General features: G+C 56.2%; 1 protein-coding gene across 1 annotated transcript in view; it reads left to right on the top strand.

The window, feature by feature from the left end:
• The window catches only part of Fam178b (family with sequence similarity 178 member B), a 77,538-nt gene that overhangs the window by 53,716 nt on the left and 2,420 nt on the right, over positions 1–21,402 (top strand). Inside the window, exons 10-11 of the mRNA XM_023717369.1 lie at positions 2,307–2,394; positions 9,143–9,268. Of these exons, the coding sequence (XP_023573137.1) occupies positions 2,307–2,394; positions 9,143–9,268 (214 nt within the window). The remainder of the gene's footprint in view (positions 1–2,306; positions 2,395–9,142; positions 9,269–21,402) is intronic.

The raw sequence follows: 21,402 nt of genomic DNA, 5'->3' as shown, positions 1-21,402 counted from the left end.
CGGGAGCTCTTCCAGGGACTGCCTGCTGCTGTGTCGTTCCAACCATTAGCAGCCTCCTGCAATCAGGGTGCAAACCCTGACTTAGGGTCTCTGGTCCCAACTGTCTAGCTTCTGGAGACTTAGAGGGGCCCCATCCCAGGTACCTCGACTGGGATGGCAATAACCATGGGAAGTTGCCGGGCAGGCTTCAGGTGCTCCTGCTTCCTGGTCCTTCCCCAGGGAGACATTCTGTACCCTGTAAGTGGCAGCTGCCTGGCTCTTTTTTGTTGTTATTGTTGTTAAATGTATTTAGTACAGGGTCTATAGGGTCTCACTACACAGATCAGACTCAGTGATTCTCCTGTTTTCAGCCTCCCAAATGCTGGGATTACAGGTGTGCCACCACACCCAGTCTCAATCACCATCTCAACGCACCCCGGGGGTGGGGCTGGCATGGCACACCAGGGATCGAACACGGTCCCTGCATCTGCCTAAGCAGGTGCTTTAATCCCCTGAGCTATCTGGCCTCTTCTGCATGGCTCTTCCATCCCTTGCAGTGTGGGTACCATCCTGGTGGCATCTGCGGGCTTCTCCAGCCATCCTGTGACCCAGGCAACTTCTGTCAAAAAACCTGGTCCCTGAGTCGTGCAGATTCCCACTGAGTTTCTGCTGCAGGCTGTCCTGGTGGTGGCTTACTGGGAGCCAAAGCTAGTGGCCACGTCAGTGTCCCAGCCTGAGAGGCAGGAGGGGCCCAACATGAGGAGAGCCCAGAATTCCATCCTCACACCTGTAATTGAAAGTCCCTGGCAGCCAACAACCTCTGCCAATGGGGGTTGAGGAACATTCCAAGACATGGAAAGTTGTGACCTCCTGTTGAGGTGGCAGGCAGGGGACACAAGATCATGTGGCCTTGGGCATTCCGGTGCGCCCTCAGGCCCTGTTGCCACTCACATGCCCTCCCTGTGCTTAAGAAGTTGTAAAAACCAGTGTAACAAACGTTAGTGTTGAAAACCTGGCCAGGACCTGAACCTGTTGTGGACATCTATAATCCCAGCACTCAGGAGGCTGAGGCAGGAAAATTACTGAGTTCAAGACCAGCCTGAACAACATATTAAGACCCTGTCTCAGAAAACAAAAACAAAACAAGGAAGCCTGGCCTTCGCTCCTGAAGAGACATTAGCCAGAGTCCTGGGTGATGTAGTTCTGCCTGGCACTAGGAGCCCATCTCCGACTGCCAGAGCAGGAGGGACTGTCCGGAGAGCGCTCTGACTCACTTGTCCTCTCTTTGCCTGGCCTCCCACTTGCTCCTCCCAGGCTGTCATTGGGAGTCGCCTCCTGCTAGGGGAGTAGCACAGCTGGGCCGAAGGTCCAGCTCAATCCGAAGGTGCCTCTCAGGGTATCCCAGGATCAGGCTTTCTGGAAGAAAGTTTCCTGGATCCTGGGTAAAAAAAAAAAAACCACTGAAGTTTGGCCTGGAGGTCGGTCACCCATGTGAAGCTGGTGAGTCAGTGCAGGGAGCAGGACATCACCAAGGAGGAAATGTGTTTCTCTTCTGAGTCACTTTCTTTTCTGCAGTGCCAGGGATGGAGCCCAGAGCCTTATGCAGGCACGCGCATAACACAAGCATTCCACCACTGAGCCACGCTTGTCTTGGTGTGTACCCAGATGCAGATGCAGAGAAACAGGAATATGGTGAACTGCTGGTCGGTGGGTTGCTTAGGGGTTTTTTTGTTGTTTTTGTTTTTGTTTTTCTAGGCAGGGTCTCATTATACAGTTCAGGCTGGACTTGAACTCACTATGTAATCCAGGCTGGCCCCCAATGTATGTCGAGCCCCCTGCCTCAGCCTCTGGAATGTTGGGACTACAGGTTCATGCCACCATACCCAACTCTTCACACTGAGATGCATTACTAACTCCTTTTCAGAGTATGTGTTTAGAGGCCGGGGAAATAGCTCAGTAGAATAAGTGTTTGTCCGGCAAGTGCAAGGGCCTGAGTTCAATCCCGTTCTGCAAAAAAAAAAAAAGAGTGTGTGTGTGTGTGTATAGATTTTATGTTTTAAATTTTAGGTAGGTCTCACAAAGTTGCCCAGGTGAGAATCATTTTCAGGCCTCCCACCTCAGACTCCCAGCGTGTGGGGACTGCAGGCACATGCCACCACCAGGCTGGCTGTGAACCACTTTTGAGTAGTGTTTGCCTGTTTATCTCACAGATCCACGTGGGTGTGGACAGGGGAGCCCTCCATCTGTGGAGTGCCATATGCCCACCATAACTTGCATCAGCACCCAAATTGCTGCCCCCTCAGGTCCTTTCACTCCTTCTCTCCCAGGCAGCTTCGAAGCCAGCTCAGCCTTGCAGTCATTGCCCGGATGTTGGGCCAGGAAGAGGCACTCCCTCTCTGGAAAGAGAAGAGCCAGGTGAGTTGGCCTCAGGCAGCAGGCGGCCTGTGCACAGCCACCCTGTCCCCCAGACCTGCCACCCCTAGGCTTGGCCAGAGCTTGGGCGCCTCAGCCTAAGAGTGCTGAGCTGGGCTTGAATTTTCTCCTCCAGTGCTTTCATCCCACAGTTACTGGGGCCGGGATATGGGTCGGGGTCCCGTGCCTGCCTCATGTGCAGTTTCCACCCTCAGCACCATCAGGAAGTGGTGGTATGCACCTGGCTTCCTGGGAAGCTGAGGTAAGAGAATCACCTGAGCCCAGGGGTTTAAGGCCTGCCTGGGCAATGTAGGAAGAGCTGTCTCTTAAAAAATAAAAATTCCTCTTTGCCTGTCTGCTGTGTGCTTGGGACCAAGCAATGAGCTGGGAGCCTGGCTCCCTTGCTTATGAATCACGGTAAAACAAACTGGGCGTGTGGTCCATACCTGTAATCCCAGCACTCAGGAAGCCGAGGCAGGAGGCTGACCGGCCCACCCCGCAGAGCAAATTCAAGGCTGGCCTGAACTGCATAGTAAGATCTATCTCAAAACCCAAAACAGTAGATTAAGGTACAATATGTAACTTGGGCCATTTCGCCTTTTTTCGCCGCCTCGTCCGTTGGAAGCGTCCGTACTTCAGCAGTCGTTCCTGTGTTCACCTTGAAGCCAACCCCACTGTCCATCAGAGGACCTTCTCATCTTCCCTGCCCCTCCTAAACACTGACTTCCATCCCTGCATGCCCCAGCCCTGGTTAGGCCATTCTTATGGATGGAAGGATAATAAAGTTGGGAACAGATACTATTTGGGGCAGGGAGGTTAAGACAGGGCCTCACTATGTAGCCTCGGCTGGCCTGGAACTCACAGAGATCCTCCTGCCTCAGCCTCCCCAGTACAGGGATCACAAGTATGTACTGCTGTGCCTGGGTTTGAAACACGTGCTATTAAATGGCAATGCCTCCCTGCTGGTGTCCCCAGGAGTAGCAGGGGCTCAGTTCTGCTTCCCCCATTCCTCTGCCTGCTCAGGAGCTCTGATGTGGGTCCCAGATCACTGTCTGGGAGCCCTGGAGCAGGTGGCAGGGCGGGTGGTCCTGCCTCCTCCACGAGTCCACAAGCCACAGCACCCTGCATGTCTGCCTGTCCATACTGTGGGACTTGTGACCTCATCTCAATGTCTCCTGCCTATTTGTGCCCCAGAGCAGAGATAGCCTGAGGACAGAGGGCCCAGGAGTACTCTTCCACCACTGTGTGCAGTAACCAGCGCAGGGCCTGTACTCACCAGGAAGTGCAGGCCTTGGGGGGCCAACAGACATGAGGCGGGCACTCAAAGTACGAGAGGAGGAGTGGGGCTGAGGTCACTGCCCAGAAGTGTTGAGGGACTGAGGGTGCCACGTGGGCAGGGTAGGAGCAGCCAAGGTACAGCCTGGGTGCACCCTGGTGGGATGGGCTCTGCTTGGCCAGAGGGGCTCCTGGGCCGCACAGAGAGCACAGCAGAGGTAGAGGTGGGAGGGCCAGGGCAGAGTGGCCAGAAAGCTGGGGCCACCTCACGGCCTAGGCTTCACTTCAGGGCTTTGTAGAGGAGGAGCTGGAGTGGACTGAGAGGGTGCGCCAGGCAGCATGAGGGGTGGGGTTAGGGCCAGGCCTCCGTGCCCACCTGCCCACATGCACATCTGCCCCCCTACCCGCACGCACAGCGCCAGCTGCCCCCGGGGCCTCTGGGAAGCTGCATGTGCCAGGCTCCATCTCAGGCCCGGGCGCCGCCAAGCTCTGGGAGATGGCACCAGACGACCTCGGCGGGAGGTGAGCAAGCGGCTGCGGCCTTGTGACTCACGCTCCAAGCACAGCGGGCCGTGCACAGAGGTGCATCGCACCAGCAGCTGCCAGGCGGGCAGGGCCGGCGGGGACCTGTCCTGGCCCTGCTTGCTTCTCTGCTGCAAGCCCCAGCCATTCTGCGGTGCCTGCCCTCTCTGCTGCCCGCTCCGACTGCTGGGCACTGCCCTTCCCAGTCTGGCCTGTTGGGCAACGTCCCAGCATGTGGGCTTCAAAGGCCTCCAGCCACCCTCGTGGGCCCCACACCCATCTCCAGCTTCCCGCCATGCCCCCGCCCCCGCACGTGGCTTCTGGGCCCACCTGTTCACCCCACTCGGCACAGCAGCAGCTGCTGCACTCTGTGTGGTCCCTTGCAGCCGCCAGAGCTGTGGCAACTGTCACTCTCACTGATGCATTATTTATTTTTTGTTTAGATTTTTTTAGACAAAATAATTCTGTGTAGTCCAGGCTAGCCTTAAACTCGCTATGTACCCCAAGCTGGCCTAGAAGTCTCAGTGCTCCTCCTGCCTCAGCCTCCTGATGGCACTGGCAGGACGGATGTGCGCCACCACGCCCAGCTGACATTCATGTTTTATAGGTGGAGAAACGAAGGCAGCCCAGCCTCCCAGGGCCACACAGCAGGGAAGCAACAGAGCTGAGTTTAAAGTCCTGCCCTGGACCGCAGCAGGGAGCTGCTGTGGGCTCCACACCTGTGCCCACCTCTTGATGGCCCCCTGTGGGCTCTGTGGCCTGCACAGAGCTTCCTGCTGGGTCTCGGAGAGACAGAGGGCCCCACTTTCCTCCCACATGTGCTGGCTGTGGGCAGGAGCTGCAGGGTGGAGAAGGATCTGCAGAAGCAGCCACCGGGGCTGAGGAGGGAAAGGCTGAGAACTCTGGGGTCTGAGGGCCTCCTGAAAGGGTCCATGCAGCACCCCAAACGCTTGCCTTTCCTGGACAGTCCCATAGTCCAACCAGAAATTCCTCTGTTCTGCTGGGTACCAGGGCTATTCCTAGAACTGCTGCTTTGTGGCCTCAGGCCTCAGCAGGCTCCAGATGCGGCTCAGGGCAGGGAGGACAGCTAGAGCCAGACAGGCGCTCGGGGCCCAGGCGCGGGAAGACACACCAAGAAAGCCCAACAATGCTGATAAGTGCTCTGGAGGAATATAAAATCAGCTAAAGGGAGAGCAAGCACAGGCAGGCGCTGCTGTGTACAGACGGGAATAGAGCACTGAGCTGCTGAGCACAGACCTAAAGGAGGCAGGCCGTTTGCTGGGAAACAGTGCTCCGGGCGGTGGGCACAGCGAGGGCAAAGGCCGGGTCAGGCAGCACCTCTTGGGCTGGAGGGGAACCAAGAGGAGGGTGTGGCTGGGGAGGAGGTCAGACAGGTGAGGGAGCTGCTGGAAGGGCTTTGGGGAGAGCAGGAGCGGGATCTACTCTGTAAAATTTTCCAAAATTGCATTGCACGGAGCCTAGACTGCCAGGTAAGGAGGACGGTATCTCTCTCTTCCTCACACTTATCATGGATGGATTCAGCCAGTGTCGATGGCACCCAGGACTGACAGCCAGAGGCAGGGTACCTCTCAGGTGAGGTGGAAGTGCTGAGTAGCCAGGCCCAGCAGGTCCAGGGTAGAGCCAGGGACCCAGAGGCTGGAGGCTGGAGAGGAAAGTGGGGGAGTCTGATTTTTTTTTTTTTTTTTTTTTGGCAGAACCAGGGATTGAACTCAGGCCCTTGCGCTTGCCAGGCAATCGCTTATTCTACTGAGCCATCTCCCCGGCCCAGGCCACTGGCAATCCAAGTGGGGCTTTCTCAAGCCCTGCCCTGCAGTGTGATGAGCAGGGATCCTCAAAAGGCAGAAAATGGGGAAAAAAGTCCCCATCAACTAGAATAAGGTTAGCCTCGGTCCTGCCCTGCTATTGGTTCATGCATTTACCTAACAAATGGGCTTTACTTAAAAAGCCCATGCCAAGTGCCAGGCAGTATGCCAGGCCCTGCCAGCTTCCACAATAGCCAGGAAGGAGAGTAGATAAGAAATAAAAAGTTGGGGCTGGTGAGATGGCTCAGTGGTCTAAAGCACCTACTTAAAACAAGCTTAGCAAAGCACAGGTACCGCGGTTCAATCCCCCAGCACCACATGCCAGCCAGCCCCGCCCACACACACACACACACACACACACACACACATAAATAAATAAAATTTAAAAAAGAAATAAAAAGTTGCAGGGCGTGCTGGCCCATGCCTATAATCCCAGCACACAGGAGGCTGAGACAGGAAGATCACCCTGAGTCACAAGCCAGCCTGGACCACACAGTGAGACCCCCTCGCAAGAACAGAAAAATGGAATAGGGCAGCTCTGCAGGTCTGCAGTCAGGGCCCAGGCTCTAGTCTGCAGCCAGGTCACTGGGGCCACTTGGGGCCCTGCAGATGCTTACAAGCATGGCTGCCTCCCTGTGCAGTCAGGAGCCACCACCGCATGGTGAGCTTAGTAGCCTCTCGCCTCATGGACTGCCGCCTCAGTGGAACCCAGTGGAGGCCCTCCTTAGGTGGGCGTTAGCTTCTCCCCCACCCCCACACAAGTCTGCCCTGCCAAGCTGGGGTTGCTGAGGTGGCCCCCAGCCACCCAGGGCAGGGTAGGGAGAGGAGGGTGCTGATCTGGCCCAGGTCACTGGGACCCATGGGTCCCATACAAGCCTGGATCCTGCAGAACAATTTGTTTGGAGGAGGCCAGCGAGCTGGAAACCTAAAGGAAATTAGCAATCAGGTCGCAGGCAGGCGGGCAACTTGCTGAGCTGTTTTCACAGGTCGAGAGGGAAAACACAGGCATGAGCGAGCAGGCCGCTGTCCTGCGCTCTGCCGCCTCCTGCCCCGCCCAGGGCTCCGGAGCAGGGAAGGTCCAGAGGGGAGCGGCAGGGTGTGGGCCAGGCCGCCAGTGCTTGCACAGCTGTGTGTGGGGCAGGCCGTGCAGTCTTGCAAACGTTTCCCAGACAGAGCCTGCGCAAGACCTGCAGCCCCGAGGCAGCGTCTCCTGGCCCCAAGCACAGCACTGCTCCTGCGCCTTCTGAAGTTGTCACACACCAGAAAAGGAAGCCTCCCCACACACACACACACACCAGGAAAGGAAGCCTCCCCCCATACACACACACCAGTCAAGGCGAGCCTGACTCCAGCCTAGCTGCTCCTGTGGCTGCCAAAGCCACTGCAGGCCAAGCCACTGCAGGCCGAGGTGGCGAGCAGGTGGCTCAGGGTGAGTCACCTGCGGAGGCCAGGTGTGCAGCAGGTCTGGGCCCAAGAAGGGAGCGGGGTGGGGGCTCCAGCCTTCTCCTGTGGCCACACTGCACCTGCTAGATTTAAGCAGGGGGTGCCCCTGGGTGCCACCCTGCCTTTGGCCTTACGACCCTGCACCTCCTTATCCCTGGGCTGCAGAGAGCCTACAGCAGCCAGGCCCTGGGCCTGCCTGCTTCTGCCCAGCCGTATAACAGCAAGCACAGCAGCTCCGCCAAGAGAGGATCTGCTGCAGCCACGGGGTGCAGGGGGTACATTCCCTCCCTGAGATGCCCAAGCCTGTTGGAAGGGTGGGCAGTTTCTTCAGACACTAAATTGGGCTGGGTATGATGGTACACGCCTATCATGCCAGCCCTGTGGAAGGCTGAGGCAGGAAGATTTGCGATTTAGCAAGACCCTGTCTCAATAAATAAATACAACGTGAATACATACATAAAATAATGAAAGTGGGAAGGCTTGGGGTTGCAGCGCATGGACAGGAGAGCCTGCTGCGCATGCGGGAAGCCTTAGTTCAGCCCTTACACCACAGAAAGCCTCGCCTAAATGGGAGTGGAGCACAGAGCAGGTCACATGCCCCATGTTCCAACTGTGTGGGGGAGCCTTGCGGGGACCCCATCCCAACAGAGGGGCTGGGTGAGGATATATTTGAGACAGCCAGAGAAAACCATGCCCAGCTGTGAGAGTCATGAGTTCTGAAAAATTTTGTGGAGCAAAAAAATGGCACTGCAATTACAGCAGGGCAAACGCTCCTCTTCTGTTACACAGCTGACTGGCAAAAAGAGCCAGTGCTTGAATTTGCTGAAGCCAGGCATGGTGGCACATACTTACAATCCCAGCATTAGGGAGGCTGAGGCAGGAGGATTGATAGGCGTTCTAGGCCAGCCTGGGCTACACAGATCTATCTAAAAATAGCAACGACAATGGAAAAAAAAAACCCAGGCTGAGGCAGGGAAGGGTGTGATGAAGACAGAGGAGCAGTGCTGACCGGGGGTGTTGCCCTGGTGTAGACGGCTGGGCCCTCGGACACAGTCTCTCCTTGTCCGTATGTTTTGCATGCAACAGTGGCAAGTTCAGTGAGCAGAGGAGGACGCTGCAAGTGGGATCGAGAGGAGGAGGAGGAGCGGCTCAGGTGGAAGGGTCTGCTCGGGGGCAGAGGCCTTCCTCTGCCTGCTGTCCTTCAGGAAGTGGATTAATGCTTAGGCCTGAGAAGGTTTTTCTTATTTCATTTTATTTTGTTTTGCTTTTTTGAGACAGGTTCTCACTAAGTAGTTCAGCTTCCTGGAATTCACAGGAGCCCTCCTACCTCAGCCTCCCAAATGCTAATATTATGTGTTAGCATCGTGTGCCACCAGGACAGACTAAGGTCTTTTTAGTTCACCTTGTTAAGGACTTTCCCACTGCCAAGCACTCTGTGTGTGTGTGTGTGTGTGTGTGTGTGTGTGTGTGTGAGAGAGAGAGAGAGAGAGACAGAGACTCTGGGAGACACTCTTCTCTTGGGAAACTGTGTGGCCCATCCTACGCTATGAAATACTCAGGGTCTGAGGCCTGCAGCAACCCTGAGACAGGTGGATTCGCACCCTGGAAGCTGGTGCTCTGTGTCCCCAGACACCTGCACGCTTGTGCAGCTGCCGTCTCGTGACTGACAGCCTTCCTTCTCTCCCCAGCTGTCCTTGCTCAGCCGACTCCTGGGTCTCATGAAACCATCAGCCCTTAGGCAGCACCTGGGCTTCCAGACCTCGGTGCCCTGCCAGGAGCAGCAGCTCAAGGCCCGTGCTGAGCTGGACCACAAGGTGAGCCCTGCGCCTGTGGGCCTGCCCGCCTGGCCACTCACGAACACAGGTAGCTCAGGGAGGGCAGGGCAGGGTGCAGCGCACGGCCCTGGGCCTGTAGACGCCAGTCCTCCAGAACCGGCCGTGCTGGGACAGCCCAGCGGGCGACTGTGTTGGGAGGAGGTGCTCATCATCTCCCCAAAGCCTCTAATTAGGCCTTGCCCTCGGAGCAGAGCGCACAGCCGCTGGGAAGGCCGTGTGCGCAGGTGTGCGGGCAGTGGGGGCGCCTGGGGTCCTTGGCACGCTCGGTTAGTGGAGAGGCGCCCTGAGGGCCTTACAGTACAGCTTGGGGTAGGCTGAAATGCTGGCCTTGGGCAGGGTGGAGTGTGTTTAAGGCGGGTGAGGGGCCAGGCATGGTGGTACATGCCTTTGATCACAGCTCTCAGGAGGCTGAGGCAGGAGGATTGCAGCATGTTCAAGGCCAGTGAGTTCAAGGCCAGCCTGAACTACATATGGAGATCTTACCTCAAAAAAACAAAAAGAAGGGGCTGGGGAGATAGCTCAGTTGAGTAAACACTTGCCTGGCAAGCCCAAGGACCTGAGTTCAATCCCCGGTTCTGCAAAAAAAAAAATAAATAAAAGGAATGACCTCGTTGTGGCAAGTGTCCTCCTTTTCCTTTTTGTGGGCCACGTGTGGGCCTGACCTCCCTGTCTGCATCTAGTGACTGCTAAAGGCGCAGCTCTTCTCCCCACCCCCACCCTGCTTCCTAATTGACTTTCTAGACCTTGCCCAGCTTCTATTCAAGCCAAGCTCTGGCAGGAATCAGGGCAGTGAGGTAGACCAGGACCAGAACAGGGGGGTCTCTGGGATGAATGGTGGTTTCGGGGGGCTTCAGAGCAGGGACTGAGGGCCCAGTTCTCTGGGACAGAGGGGCTTCCCTGAGCCAGAGATGAGAATAGAGGGAGATAGGCATCTAAATTCCAAAAGCCAGCTTGCAGGTTGGATTTGGTGATCCAGAAGTCCAGCCTTTGGGCACCGCTCTGGAAATCAGATAAAGGAACTAATTACTTAATGAACACAGAAGACCCATTAAGACTCTGCCATCACCCCCAGGTGCACACGCACCAGGCCGGCTATCTTTCCGCTGGGCTAATATTAGTGCATTTACGAGGCCCGGCCTCCCAGGAGAGTGTGAGCCGGCTATGCCCCTCTCTGCCCTCCTGTGCCAAGTAGTTTTTGCCGGGGAGCAGGAGGCTTCAGAGGCTGCTGATGGGAGGGACTGCAGGCCTTGGAGGAGGAAGTTCCAGGCAGATCCAGCTCAGAGGAGCGCTGGGGCCAGGGGCTAAGCTGCAGAGAAGCCTGTGAGATGCGCCCCCCACCACACCAGCTGCTGTGTTGGGAACAACCTGCGGTGGCCGGAAGCTCTGAGGGGCCAGTGTGTCTTTGCAGAGCAACCAAAAGCCAAAGCCAAGCCACCTGGGGGCTGGGCAGGAGGGCAGCCTGAGACCCCAGCTCCCATCTGGCAGGTGGAGCAGAGGTACAGCAAGGGCTGGATGGGGCTGGCGAGCTGTGAGTAGGCCCCTCCACCTTGGCCAGCCGGCTGACTCCTCATTAGGCCCCAGCACGTTTCATCTTCAAAGACGCTGGGCTACTCAGCAGCCGAAGGAGCCGAGGCGTCAGGGTCTGTTTTATAGGGAGCGGTGGTCTGGCTGGGCCGAGCCTTTCATCCCTGGAGCTCAAGTCTTTTTTTTATTTTTCTTGTTTTGTTTTGTTTTCTGCTTCTTGAGCACCTTGGGGAAACTGAGGCCAGAGCCAGCTGAGCCTGAAGTGACCCAGTGTGAAGAAAACAGCTGTTTTCCCAGCCCCAGTGGCTGCCATGCTGCGTGCCTGCCCATCCCCCGGCTGGCTCCCTCCTGTCTGGGAGATTTCCTGCCCCAAACTGCGGGTCACAGCTCTGCTCCAGCCCCCACGCATAAACACCCTGCCCTGCCTGGTCTTCTCCCTGTCTCAATCTCCCCACCTATTCTCTCTGCTGCAGGCATTGGCCCAACCTCCTCTCTCCCCTAGAAAGAGGTCCAAGGCTCTCAGGGTGGCTCTGCATGTGTCCCTTGTCCGGCTGTCACTTGTCGACAGCCTCAGCTTTGCATGCTATCTTTTTGGATTTTTTTGGTACCGGAAATCTAACTCAGGTCTTCGAGCTCACCAGGCAGGCTCTGTGCCACTGAGCTATACCCCTAGCCCTACATTCTGCTGTTGTCGGATGGATGGATGGATATGGATGAATGGATGGGTGGACGAATGGGTGAGTAGATAGGTAAATTGAATTGTCCTTTTTCCTCTCTCTCTACTTTCTTCAGTCCATTCTGGCCATCAGTCCTCCTGCTCCCATTCTGAAAACTAGCCTTCTGCTGCAACCCCTGCTCTTGTAAGGTCTTTGTGTCATTAAGACCACGAGAGTGTCTGGTGCAGGCTCCTCTAGAGCCTTGGATAGAAGCGTCACCTGTGTGGCAGGGGAACCAATCACAGGGCATTGTTGGTAATTATAAGTTAGGAAGTTCCTGCCTGGGAAAGCTAACCACCAAGTCCTTGAACAAAAGAGGCAACTGCGCTGGTTCAGGCTCCATGTGGGGGCGGGGAGCAGCAGCGGCAGGGCTGCAGGGGGGCAGGGACAGGTGGGGGCAGGCAGGGTCCTCCCCAGGCCAGCTGTCTCTGGCTGGGTCAAAGTCACTGAGCAGAGCACTGCAGAGCTTGTATGGAAGATAAGATGACTGCAGGGAATCCTGCTTCCTAGGAAGCAGAGTAGAACACTTGTAGCATTTTAAAGTGCTGAGCCAGCGGGGTGCATGCGCTGGCACGCCCTGGAGTCCCAGCCAAGGAGGGAGGCTGAGGCTGGAGTTGGAAGCCAGCTCAAAACGAAGGACAGAGGAGAGGAAGGCAGGGAGGGTGGGAGCCAGGGAGGACAGGCAGAGCACCTAGGTGGTTGATGATGGCCCAACACTTGCCTGGCCTGAGCTTTCCCACTGGGCTCATGCAGAGAACATAAACATTTGGATGGGAGGAGGTCTGGGCCCCTAGTGCTTCCCGTGAGTCCAGGGCATCTTCTGTAAGAGCCAGTGCCTTTCCTGGCCTGTGTTTGTATCACTTTCCCCTTGGCCTCCTGCATGAGACAGTTATATAATTTAACTCCAAAAATATTTTAATTTTTTTGGCAGTACTGGGCATTGAACCTGGAGCCTTTCACTGGGCTATAGCTCCAGTGTTTTCATTAGTTTACTTGTTTGTTTTGAGATATGGTCTCCCTACATAGTCCAGGCTGATCTGAACTCTCTAGCCCAGGCTGGTGGCAATGATCCTCCTGCCCCAGGCTCTTGAGTTACAGGGATTTCAGACGTGCACTGCTGTGCCTGGCTAACTTGACTCATCCTGCCTCTGTGTCCGCTGGCGCCCAGCGCAGCCCCTCAGCCCAGAAGGAGTGTTTCCTGGGTCCTGGCTTGCTGTCACAGAGCAGCATAAGCTGCGTATGGCCGTGGGCTGGTCTTGCTGTCTGTCCCACCTTAGTCCTGGCCACTCCTTACAATGCGATGATTGACGTTTCAGTCGCATGAAGCCTGCTGTCTCAGGTCTTGTGTCTATTGCCATGCTTACCTGTTGAGTTTTGCTTTGTCTGGGTGCCTGTTGCATGTGTGTGTATATACATGTGCACGTGTATTTTGTGCTAGTGCATGTGTACACAAACATGTGTATAAAATGTAGTTTTTTATTTTTATTTTTTCGGTGTGGAGGATCAAAGCTCAGTCTGCTGCTGCGCTGTACCACCAGCCTGTGTGTTTAGGGTTTTGTTTTGTTTTTTTTCCGGAACTGGGGATTTGAACTCAGGCCCTTGCACTTGCCAGGGAAGCGTTTATTCCACCGCGCCATCTCCCCGGCCCCTAGCCTGTGTGTTTGACCAATGGGAATGTCTCGTTGTCTTTTCTCCCGTGATGTCCCCCCTGGACACCAGGTGGGTTTCTCAGAGGGTCCCCATCTGTGACCATCAAGCCTGGGCTGCACACAGGAGTCACTGGGGCTTCCTCCGGGTGCACCCCTCATAAGGTCCCAGCTCTGTGCCCGAGGCCTGAGGACACCTGTTTATGGAGAAGCGTATTTGTGAAGAGGTGCTCTTACGGGTGCACACTCCCGGGCACGGGCGACGCCAGCCAAGGCCCGCCTGGCCGCACAGACGGCATGCGCCGCAGCGGAGGGTGTGGCCGTGTGTGTCTGTGTGTGAATGCCTGCTGCACGTCTCCTGTAAACCTTGTATGCACTGTGTCAAGGGAGTTGACGAACAAGTTTTGCTGCTTTTGCTCAGCTGCTGGCATTGCAGCCATTGGTCCTGTGCCCTCAGGGTGACCCAGCCAAGAGCTGTCTGGCAGGGGGCTCTAGGGAGTAAGTTGCTGCCCCTGGGTTACACTCCCCACCCAGCAAGGGGACCTGTGTGTGCCTCCCACCCCTGCCCACTTGGCTGGATCACAGGCCACTTGCCCTGTCACTCCAGAGCAGGGGCAGCTAGAGCTCCCTCGGCCCGGAGGTGCCTGTCGTTTCCCTCCTAGCCCTCACGTGGCACCACGGGGCCAGCCCTGCCCTTTGGGGCTGGAGACCTGGGTCAGGCTGAGGTTAGGAGCCCTGGGAGGAGAATGCCCAGTTTGGGGAACAGAAAATAGACATTCAGGATTGCTGACTTCCTGCCCTGCTGCTCCGTGTCGCCGCTGTCTTACTTCCTCCTCCAAGATCAGGAGCATGTGGATGTCTCTGACACAAACCTCAGAAGCCCGCATCCAGCTATACTGGGCCGGAACCAAGCTTCAGTGCACGCGTGTGAGCAGGGCTGGAGCGATGGGGCCACCCGAGGGCAGGCTGATGCGCTGGAGCAGCTTTCGCTCAGGTGCCAGCCTTCTGCCTCCCTCAGCCAGGCCCGGTCCTCTAAGAGCCCGTTGGAGTCTCTGTGCCTGGCAAATCACTCATCAGCTTTCTTTTCCTTGAGGGAGAGTTGAGATAGGGTCTTGCTATATAGCCCAGACTGGCCTCAGACTCACAGAAATCCTCCTGACTCAGCCTCTTGGGTGCTGGGCTAGGGATCACGGTTCTAATGCTGCCTGCATCCTGCCATCTCTGGAGAAGTACAGTTGTCCTGCAACATGAAGGGCAGGAAGCAGCAAGATCTTGGGGAAACCACGGGGGGTGGGGAAGGAGGAAGTCTCTGTGAAGCCCTGGGGATCAGCTGCTCTCTTGTGCGGTCCTGTGCACCCTGTGTTGGCATCTGCATGCCAGGGTGCACAGCTACCCAGAGTCCTCTGCTCTCTGGGCCCCTGCAGGAGTGGGGTCTTTATTCCCACATATCTCCCAGTGTCTCCTCATCCCCACTTCCAGAGGAAGCCAGAGGGAAAGGGTGCCAGGTGGAGCAAGAGGGCTCACCTCCAGGCACAGGGCAGGTGGGACTGCAGGGCCATCTTCTTGCTTTTGTCCCTGCCCTCTCTTCCTCACCCCCCTCTGGTTCCCACCCTGCTCTTGACACCAGGAGCTGCTGAGCATCCAACATCAAGATTAGAACAGTCTGGGAACTGGGGATATGGCTCAGTGGTAGAGCTCTTGCCTTGCATGCACAAGGCCCTGGGTTCGATCTCCATACTGCAAAATAAATAAATAAGATAAAATAAAAACAGAATCCCAAGCTGGGTGTAGCAGTGAATACCTGCCGTCATCCTAGCACTCTGAGAGGCTGAGGCATGAGGATCACACATGTGGGCCCAGCCCAGGCAATTTAGCAACTTAGTGAAACCCTGTTTCAAAATAAAAAGGGCTGAGGATGTAGTTCTGTGCAAAGGCCCTGGGTTCAGTCCTCAGTGCTGCCAAAAGGAAAAAGAGAGGAAATCCTTCTGGGAGGGACCTGGGGTCTCTGACCGGCTCTGGAAAGCGAGGACTGCAGTGGGTTCTGAGGAAGTAGGAGGTGGACCCCCTGGCCTCCAGCCGCCTGGGGAGAGACCCCCCCCAGCCCTCAGCCCAGCTGGGGCCCCAGAGGGCTCCGTGCAGAACCCTTCCCAGCAGCTGAGCGGAAGTCCTGTTCCTGTCCAGATGCCACCAGCTCATCCCCTCACCCAAGCACCGTCCTTGCCCCAGCTGGGCCCTGCCCACCCCACACCCACACAGCCACTTTCCCTTAGGGCACCACAGGTCATGCTGTCAGGCCCTTCCTGTGACGTCTGCCCTCTGGCTTCCCAAGCCTCTGTCTTCAGTGACCCCGGGCCTCATTTCCTAGTCGCTGGTATCACATCTTTGTCATTTCCCTTCTCTTGAGGACACACAACCGATGACCTGTCCTGGGTAGTCACTTCCCAAGTCAGCTGTCTTTGGATGCAGTCCTTACTTGCTGCTCCCGCTTGGGCTCTGGTGGCTGCAGAGGCCAACATCAGAGACTGTGACCTTGGGCTAAATGGGGGCCTCGTAGGCAGGGGAAGTAGATGGCGCCATTTGCTTGTGGGGTGGGAAAGGTATGGCCACGTCGATGGCCCATGTGCCAAGCCTACAGTAGGTGTCCTCTGAACCCATGTTCTTGGGCCTTGCCAGCCAGACAGGCCTGGCTCTCTCCCAGGCTGCGGCTCCTGGCCCTTAGTCTGCCAGTATCCTGACCTGGGCGTTGCTCACACTAATAATCAGTGTCCCTGCTTGCCCAGCCTAGACCTGCCCTGGGGCACGGTCCCGGCTCTGTCCTGCCCACAGGTCCAGGCTGCGGCAGGCAGATTTGCCCCGTGGAGGAGTGGAGGAGTCATGCGTAGCACCCATCTCCTCTAGAAATCACACATGCTCGCGTGTGTGCACATATACACCTGCGCACACACGCACAGGGAGCCTGTCCAGCTGAGGGCCAGGTCTGTTCCTGCTCAGACCTCCCTGCTTGGACATGGAGTCCTGCATGTTGCGGATCCCTCCAAGCCTCAGATGCCATGGCTGCTGAAAAGTGAGGGTCCCCGAGCTCTCTCTACATGCTATATACTAGGTCAGGATGCAGTCTGAAACAGTACCTCAGGTTTATAGTTAATAAGAGAGGAACCTAGAGGCCAGGGTGATGGCTCAGTGGAATTAGCACTTGCCTGGCAAGCACAGGGGCTTGAGTTCAATCCCCGGTTCTGCCAGAGAGAGAGAGAGAGAGAGAGAGAGAGAGAGAGAGAGAGAGAGAGAGAGAAACTTAATGCTATGCACAGTGAGTGGTACACACTTATAATCCCAGCTGCTAGAGAAGCTGAGGCAGGATAATCTCAAGCTGGAAAGTTAGAGGCCAGCCTGGGTAATTTGCAAGATCCTGTCTCAAGATTAATGTTTTGAGTCAGGGTCTCCTTATGCAGTCAGGTGGGCCTTGAACTCACTACGTGGGGCCAGGCACGTCCAGCACCCTGCCTGAGCGCTCGTGCTTGGCGTCACTGAGAGGTTTCCTGGCCCATTGCCTGTCTTACCCAGCCTGAGTCTCCACCAGCTTCAGGGCCAGAGGGGCTATATAGTTGACCTGGGATTCTCAGCGATTCCCCTGCCTCAGCTTCCTAAATGCTGGGGCGACAGGTGTGTGCCACCATGCCTGCCTGTGGGTTTCCTTCAGTTCTTCCCTCACCCTAGCACTGCCACAGACCCACTGGCTGGACCCACTCCCACTGCAAGGTCCTCTTGTTCCTAGCAAGACCCTGCCATTTTGCCTGGAATGGTGGCACATGCCTGTCACTCCAGCCCTTGGGACGCTGAGGCAGAAGGATTGCTGAGTTTGAGGCCAGCCTAGGCTACATAAGCCCTGCCTCAAAACAACAACAGGGGGGCCTGGCCCTAGCTCAGTTCTTTAAGTGGCTGCTTCCACAAAACAACAACAAACCCTTCCCTGTCGACTGCCTGGCAGTCTCTGGGGAGAGAAGGGCCTTTGAAAACTGCACCCTTGATTGGATAGAGGTGGGAGAAACCACCCTGTTCCAGCTGAGCTTCCTGGGCGCCTCCCGCTCTGCACTTCTGCAATGTCCGTTGCCGGCCAGCTCCCTTGGCAATAACTGGAGGGAATTTCCTGGAGGGCGCAGTTCCCAGGAAATGCAGCCCCACACACCCCGTTTTCCCTTTCTTCTTATGACAAAAGCACTGCCCTGTGAATGGATCCATTTGACCTGGCTTCCCGGGAACAGAGGCAAGTGCCTTGTCCCTACTGCCCTTCCCCAAGGATGCAAGGCTCTGGAGCAAGGAATGGGGCTTTTATAGCCCACCACGGTCCCTGGGGAGGGACCAGGCTCTGCTGGTGGTGCTGTCGATGGCATCACCTCATCTTGTCCCACTGGGTCCAGGCACGTCCAGCACCCCGCCTGAGCACTCGTGGTCTGCGTCATTGAGAGGTTTCCTGGCCCCATTTCCTGTCTTACCCAGCCTGAGTCCCCACCAGGTGGGAGGGGCGGGAGGGGCTTCCCCTGGGCTGGTAGAAAGGCCACCTTGTTTCCCCAGCAGAAAAGGGAGTGGGCAGAGTGGGCAGGTAGGCAGGGGGAGCCCACAGTGTCACTCACACCGGCCATACCCTGGCCACCCTTTCCTGCTTCTTGAAGAGGAAGATGGCTGAGCATGGTGGCACATGCCTGTGACCCCAGCACATGGGAGGCTGAGGCAAGAGGATCGCTGAGTGTCCCAGACCAGCCCAGGTTACATAGTGAATTCAAGGTCAGCCTGAGCTACATAGTGAGATCCTATCTCAAAATTAAAAAAAAAAAAAAAATAAAGAAAAGGGAGATGAGGCCCAGGGTGCCAACCAGGACAGGAGCAGGCTTGCTGAATTCAGAAATTGACAGAGCAGGAAGCTGGCTTGCAGCAGGCGGTTTATTCAGTGTCCAAGTGGTGGCCTCCTCACTAGCCCACCACCCCAGCACTGTGCCTTGGTTTGCCACCTGCCCCCTGCAATGACATTTGGTTTGGTTTTATTTATTTTAAATTGTCTCTTGCTATATAGCCCAGCTGGCCTTGAAGTCAGGGTCTTCCTGCTTCAGCTCCTGAGTACTGGCGTTGTAGGTGTGCCCTGCTGAGCCCCTTCCGATGGTGTTTAAGAGGAGAGAGACTGTGGTTCCACCTTCCGTGTGTAACCCAGAGGCTGCACTTCAGGTTGATGGTTTCTTCTCCGACCCTTGTGCAGGGTGCACTGCCAGGCTGTCAGGCCTCCCCCTGCCTTGAGCGAGGATCTCTGAAGAGAGAGGAGCCAGGGGCAAGAGGCATCGGGCGGAAGCTGTTTTTATTTTTTGGTTGCATTGCTGGGAGTGGAACCCATGGCCATTTGCATGCTAGGAGAGTGCTCTGCCCCTGAGCTACATCCCTAAGGAGTAGGGCTGAGCAGGACATTGTTTTATGTTTTGGCTAGGGAGGGTCTCAAAATGTAGTTCAGCCTGGCCTGGAAGTCTCTAGTCCAGGGTGGCCTCCAAATCATGGCAGTCCTTCTGCCTCAGCTTCCCCAGTGCTGAGATCACAGGCATGTGCCACCATGCTTGGTTTTATTTTTTTTCTCAAACACTGCCAGGGACCCCAGCTTCAGCCATGACTTCCGGCCATCAGTGGAACCTTCCCTGGGTCGGGTCACAGTGTGACCTCCAGGACTCCTCCATAGGCCCAAAAGCAGGGAGAGCCCAGATGGGGGGAGAAAGGGGTCCATACCAACCCCAGGACTTGGCCGGTTTGTTTCTTTCCTTTGGAGAAAGTTGATTTATACAATGTGGTTACGGGGCTTCTCTTTTGGAACACACACACACACACACACACACACACACACACACACATTCACGTGCACGCGTGCACATGTGCTTGGGCTCTGAACAACTTTCTGGGATTTTCCCCACAGCTTCAATTATGGGAATGAGTATAAGAATGAAGTTGTGAAACCCGAGCTGGAGCGCCTTGGCTTTTCCCTCGCCCCTCCCATAAGCCCTCACTACAGCATAGATGCCCCAGGGCACCCTGGGCTCCGCAGGCCCTCTGGCCTCTCTGGGAAGATAAGCTCTAAAGCATGCGCACGCAGTGCTAATACCCTTGGGAGCTGGAGGCTGGGGGCGCTGGGGGGAGGGGCAGGTGTCTGGAGCCAAAGGCCTGAGCTGTGCTGTCCCCAGCCCCCAGTCCTTGGCTGTCCCTGCCTGCCCTGCCTGTCCCCTCTGCAGGCAGCCCCAACCCAGCCCCTGCTGTGCCCAACCCCATGGCCCCATGGCCTTTGGGGTTTTCTCTGCCCCTCAGCATCAGCCTGTTGCTTGCTGAGAGGACCTGGGCTTCCCACCAAGGTGGAACTCGCACCCCAGCCCTTGCCCCCCACACCACCCACCTGGGTTCACTCAGCAGTCACAGCAGTGTTTTGTTCATTGTTCTAGAAGCTTCTACTGTGTTCTGATGCCATGAGCAAAGCACATGTAGCGTAGAGAGGGATGCTGGTGTGGCCCAGCACTAGCGTGTCAGCCAGTAGGTGCCATCCGGTCCTGACAGGTCCCGCTTCTGTATTTGTTTGTTTGCTGGGTCATGCTATGTACCCTAGGCTGTTCTCAAACTCATGGCAATCCTCCTGCCTCAGCCCCCCAGTGCTGGGATACAGGCATGCACCACCACACAGCTGCCCGTGTCAGCGCTCAGGACCTGTCAGTCTGGTGTTGCATCTGCCCACCTCCACCCCCACAGGGCCATCTTTGCTCTAAATCTCACTGCTCTTCGAAGCCTACTTTAACTGCCTTGAGCTGAGTCCCTAATTGTGCAGTCTCCCTCACTCCACCTCCACCCGCCATAAACCTAGAAGGTCCTTTCTCCCTCTGTTCTGAGGGGAACCAATTCTGTATCCTGGCCAAGTGTTTGTGTTTTGGAGGCTGCTTCCTCCCTCCCCATGGGGAGGCTGCCTCTCACTCAAGGGACAAGGCCTGCTGCACAGAGGGGCAAGGAGAGCCAGGTGTAGTGCACGCGCCTGGGATCCCAGCACTCTGGCCGGCTGAGGCAGGAAGATCCCCAGTGTGAGCCCAGCCCAGGCAACTTAGTGAAATCCTGTTTCAAAAAGGGTCAGGCAAGTAGTTCAGTGTCAGGGCCCTGCATCCAGTCCCAAGTATATTAAAAAGAGCAAAACAGTTAAAGCATTCACAGTGGCAAGTCAGTATCCTCAGAAATGGCTGTTATTCTATCCTCCTGGGAGAGGCACAGAGAGGCCACTGCCATTCCTGAGAGGCCATCTGGTTGTCCGAGGGCAGGGGACACCAGTGGGCACAGGGCCTGGCCTGGTTCTGAGCTCCAGCCTTGGAGAACCCCTCCCATCCTCTTCATCCTGGGGGCTGCTTATCTGCCAAGGGCACAGGGCTGCAGCCACCCTCCTTATCTGAGGCATGAGGAGCCCCAAGGGGACCAGGCAAGGAGCCCCGAGTGGGCGTCTGTGCCTGCTGCCGGAGCTCAGATGCCTGGGGCTGGCTGGCCTCCGGATGCTGCCTGTGTCTCATTGCTCTGCACAGGAAGCTGACATCCAGTAAATGAAGGGGCCCAGCAGAGTCCAAGGGAATCACCCTTTGTCCTGTTTTCACCTCTCAAGGGTTCTGCAGTGAGAATGAGAGTAAAAGCTAGGTCTGGTGGTGTACACCTGGGTGTCTATCCCAGCACTCAGGCTGAGGTAGGAGGATTGCTACAAGTTTGAGGCCAGCCTGGGCTAAAAATTGAGTTCAAGGCTACCTTGAAATGTAGAGCAAAACCCTCTTTCAAAAAGACAAAAAAGAAAGAAGAAAAAAAGTTCAATCCCAGCTTGGGCAATTTAGTGATTTAGCAAGACCCTGTTTCAGAGTAAAAAACTTAAGCTGGGCATGGTGGTACACACCTGTAATCCCAGTACTCAAGAGACTGAGGCAGGAAGATCACTGCATGTTTGAGACCAGCCTGGCTACAAAGTGAGCTCAAGACCAGCCTGAACTGTGTAGTGCGGCCCTGTCTCAAAACACAAACAGAAAAAACTAAAAAATTAAAAACAAGTGGGGATATAGCTCAGTGCATAGGCCCTGGGTTTGATCAGTTTGATCCCCAGTACCGAGGAAAAAAGGTGGAGTTGGTGGGGAGGGTGTACAAATGTGCAAATGTTCTTGTCAGCCTGTGCGGGAAGCTAGGACACTGAGGAGGTGCCGTG

This window comes from Octodon degus, unplaced genomic scaffold (assembly GCF_000260255.1).
Source record: "Octodon degus isolate 3935 unplaced genomic scaffold, OctDeg1.0 scaffold00052, whole genome shotgun sequence".
NCBI classification, from domain to species: domain Eukaryota; kingdom Metazoa; phylum Chordata; class Mammalia; order Rodentia; family Octodontidae; genus Octodon; species Octodon degus.
Note: the sequence above shows the minus strand (reverse complement) of the source record. Positions and strands in the feature narration are given on the sequence as shown.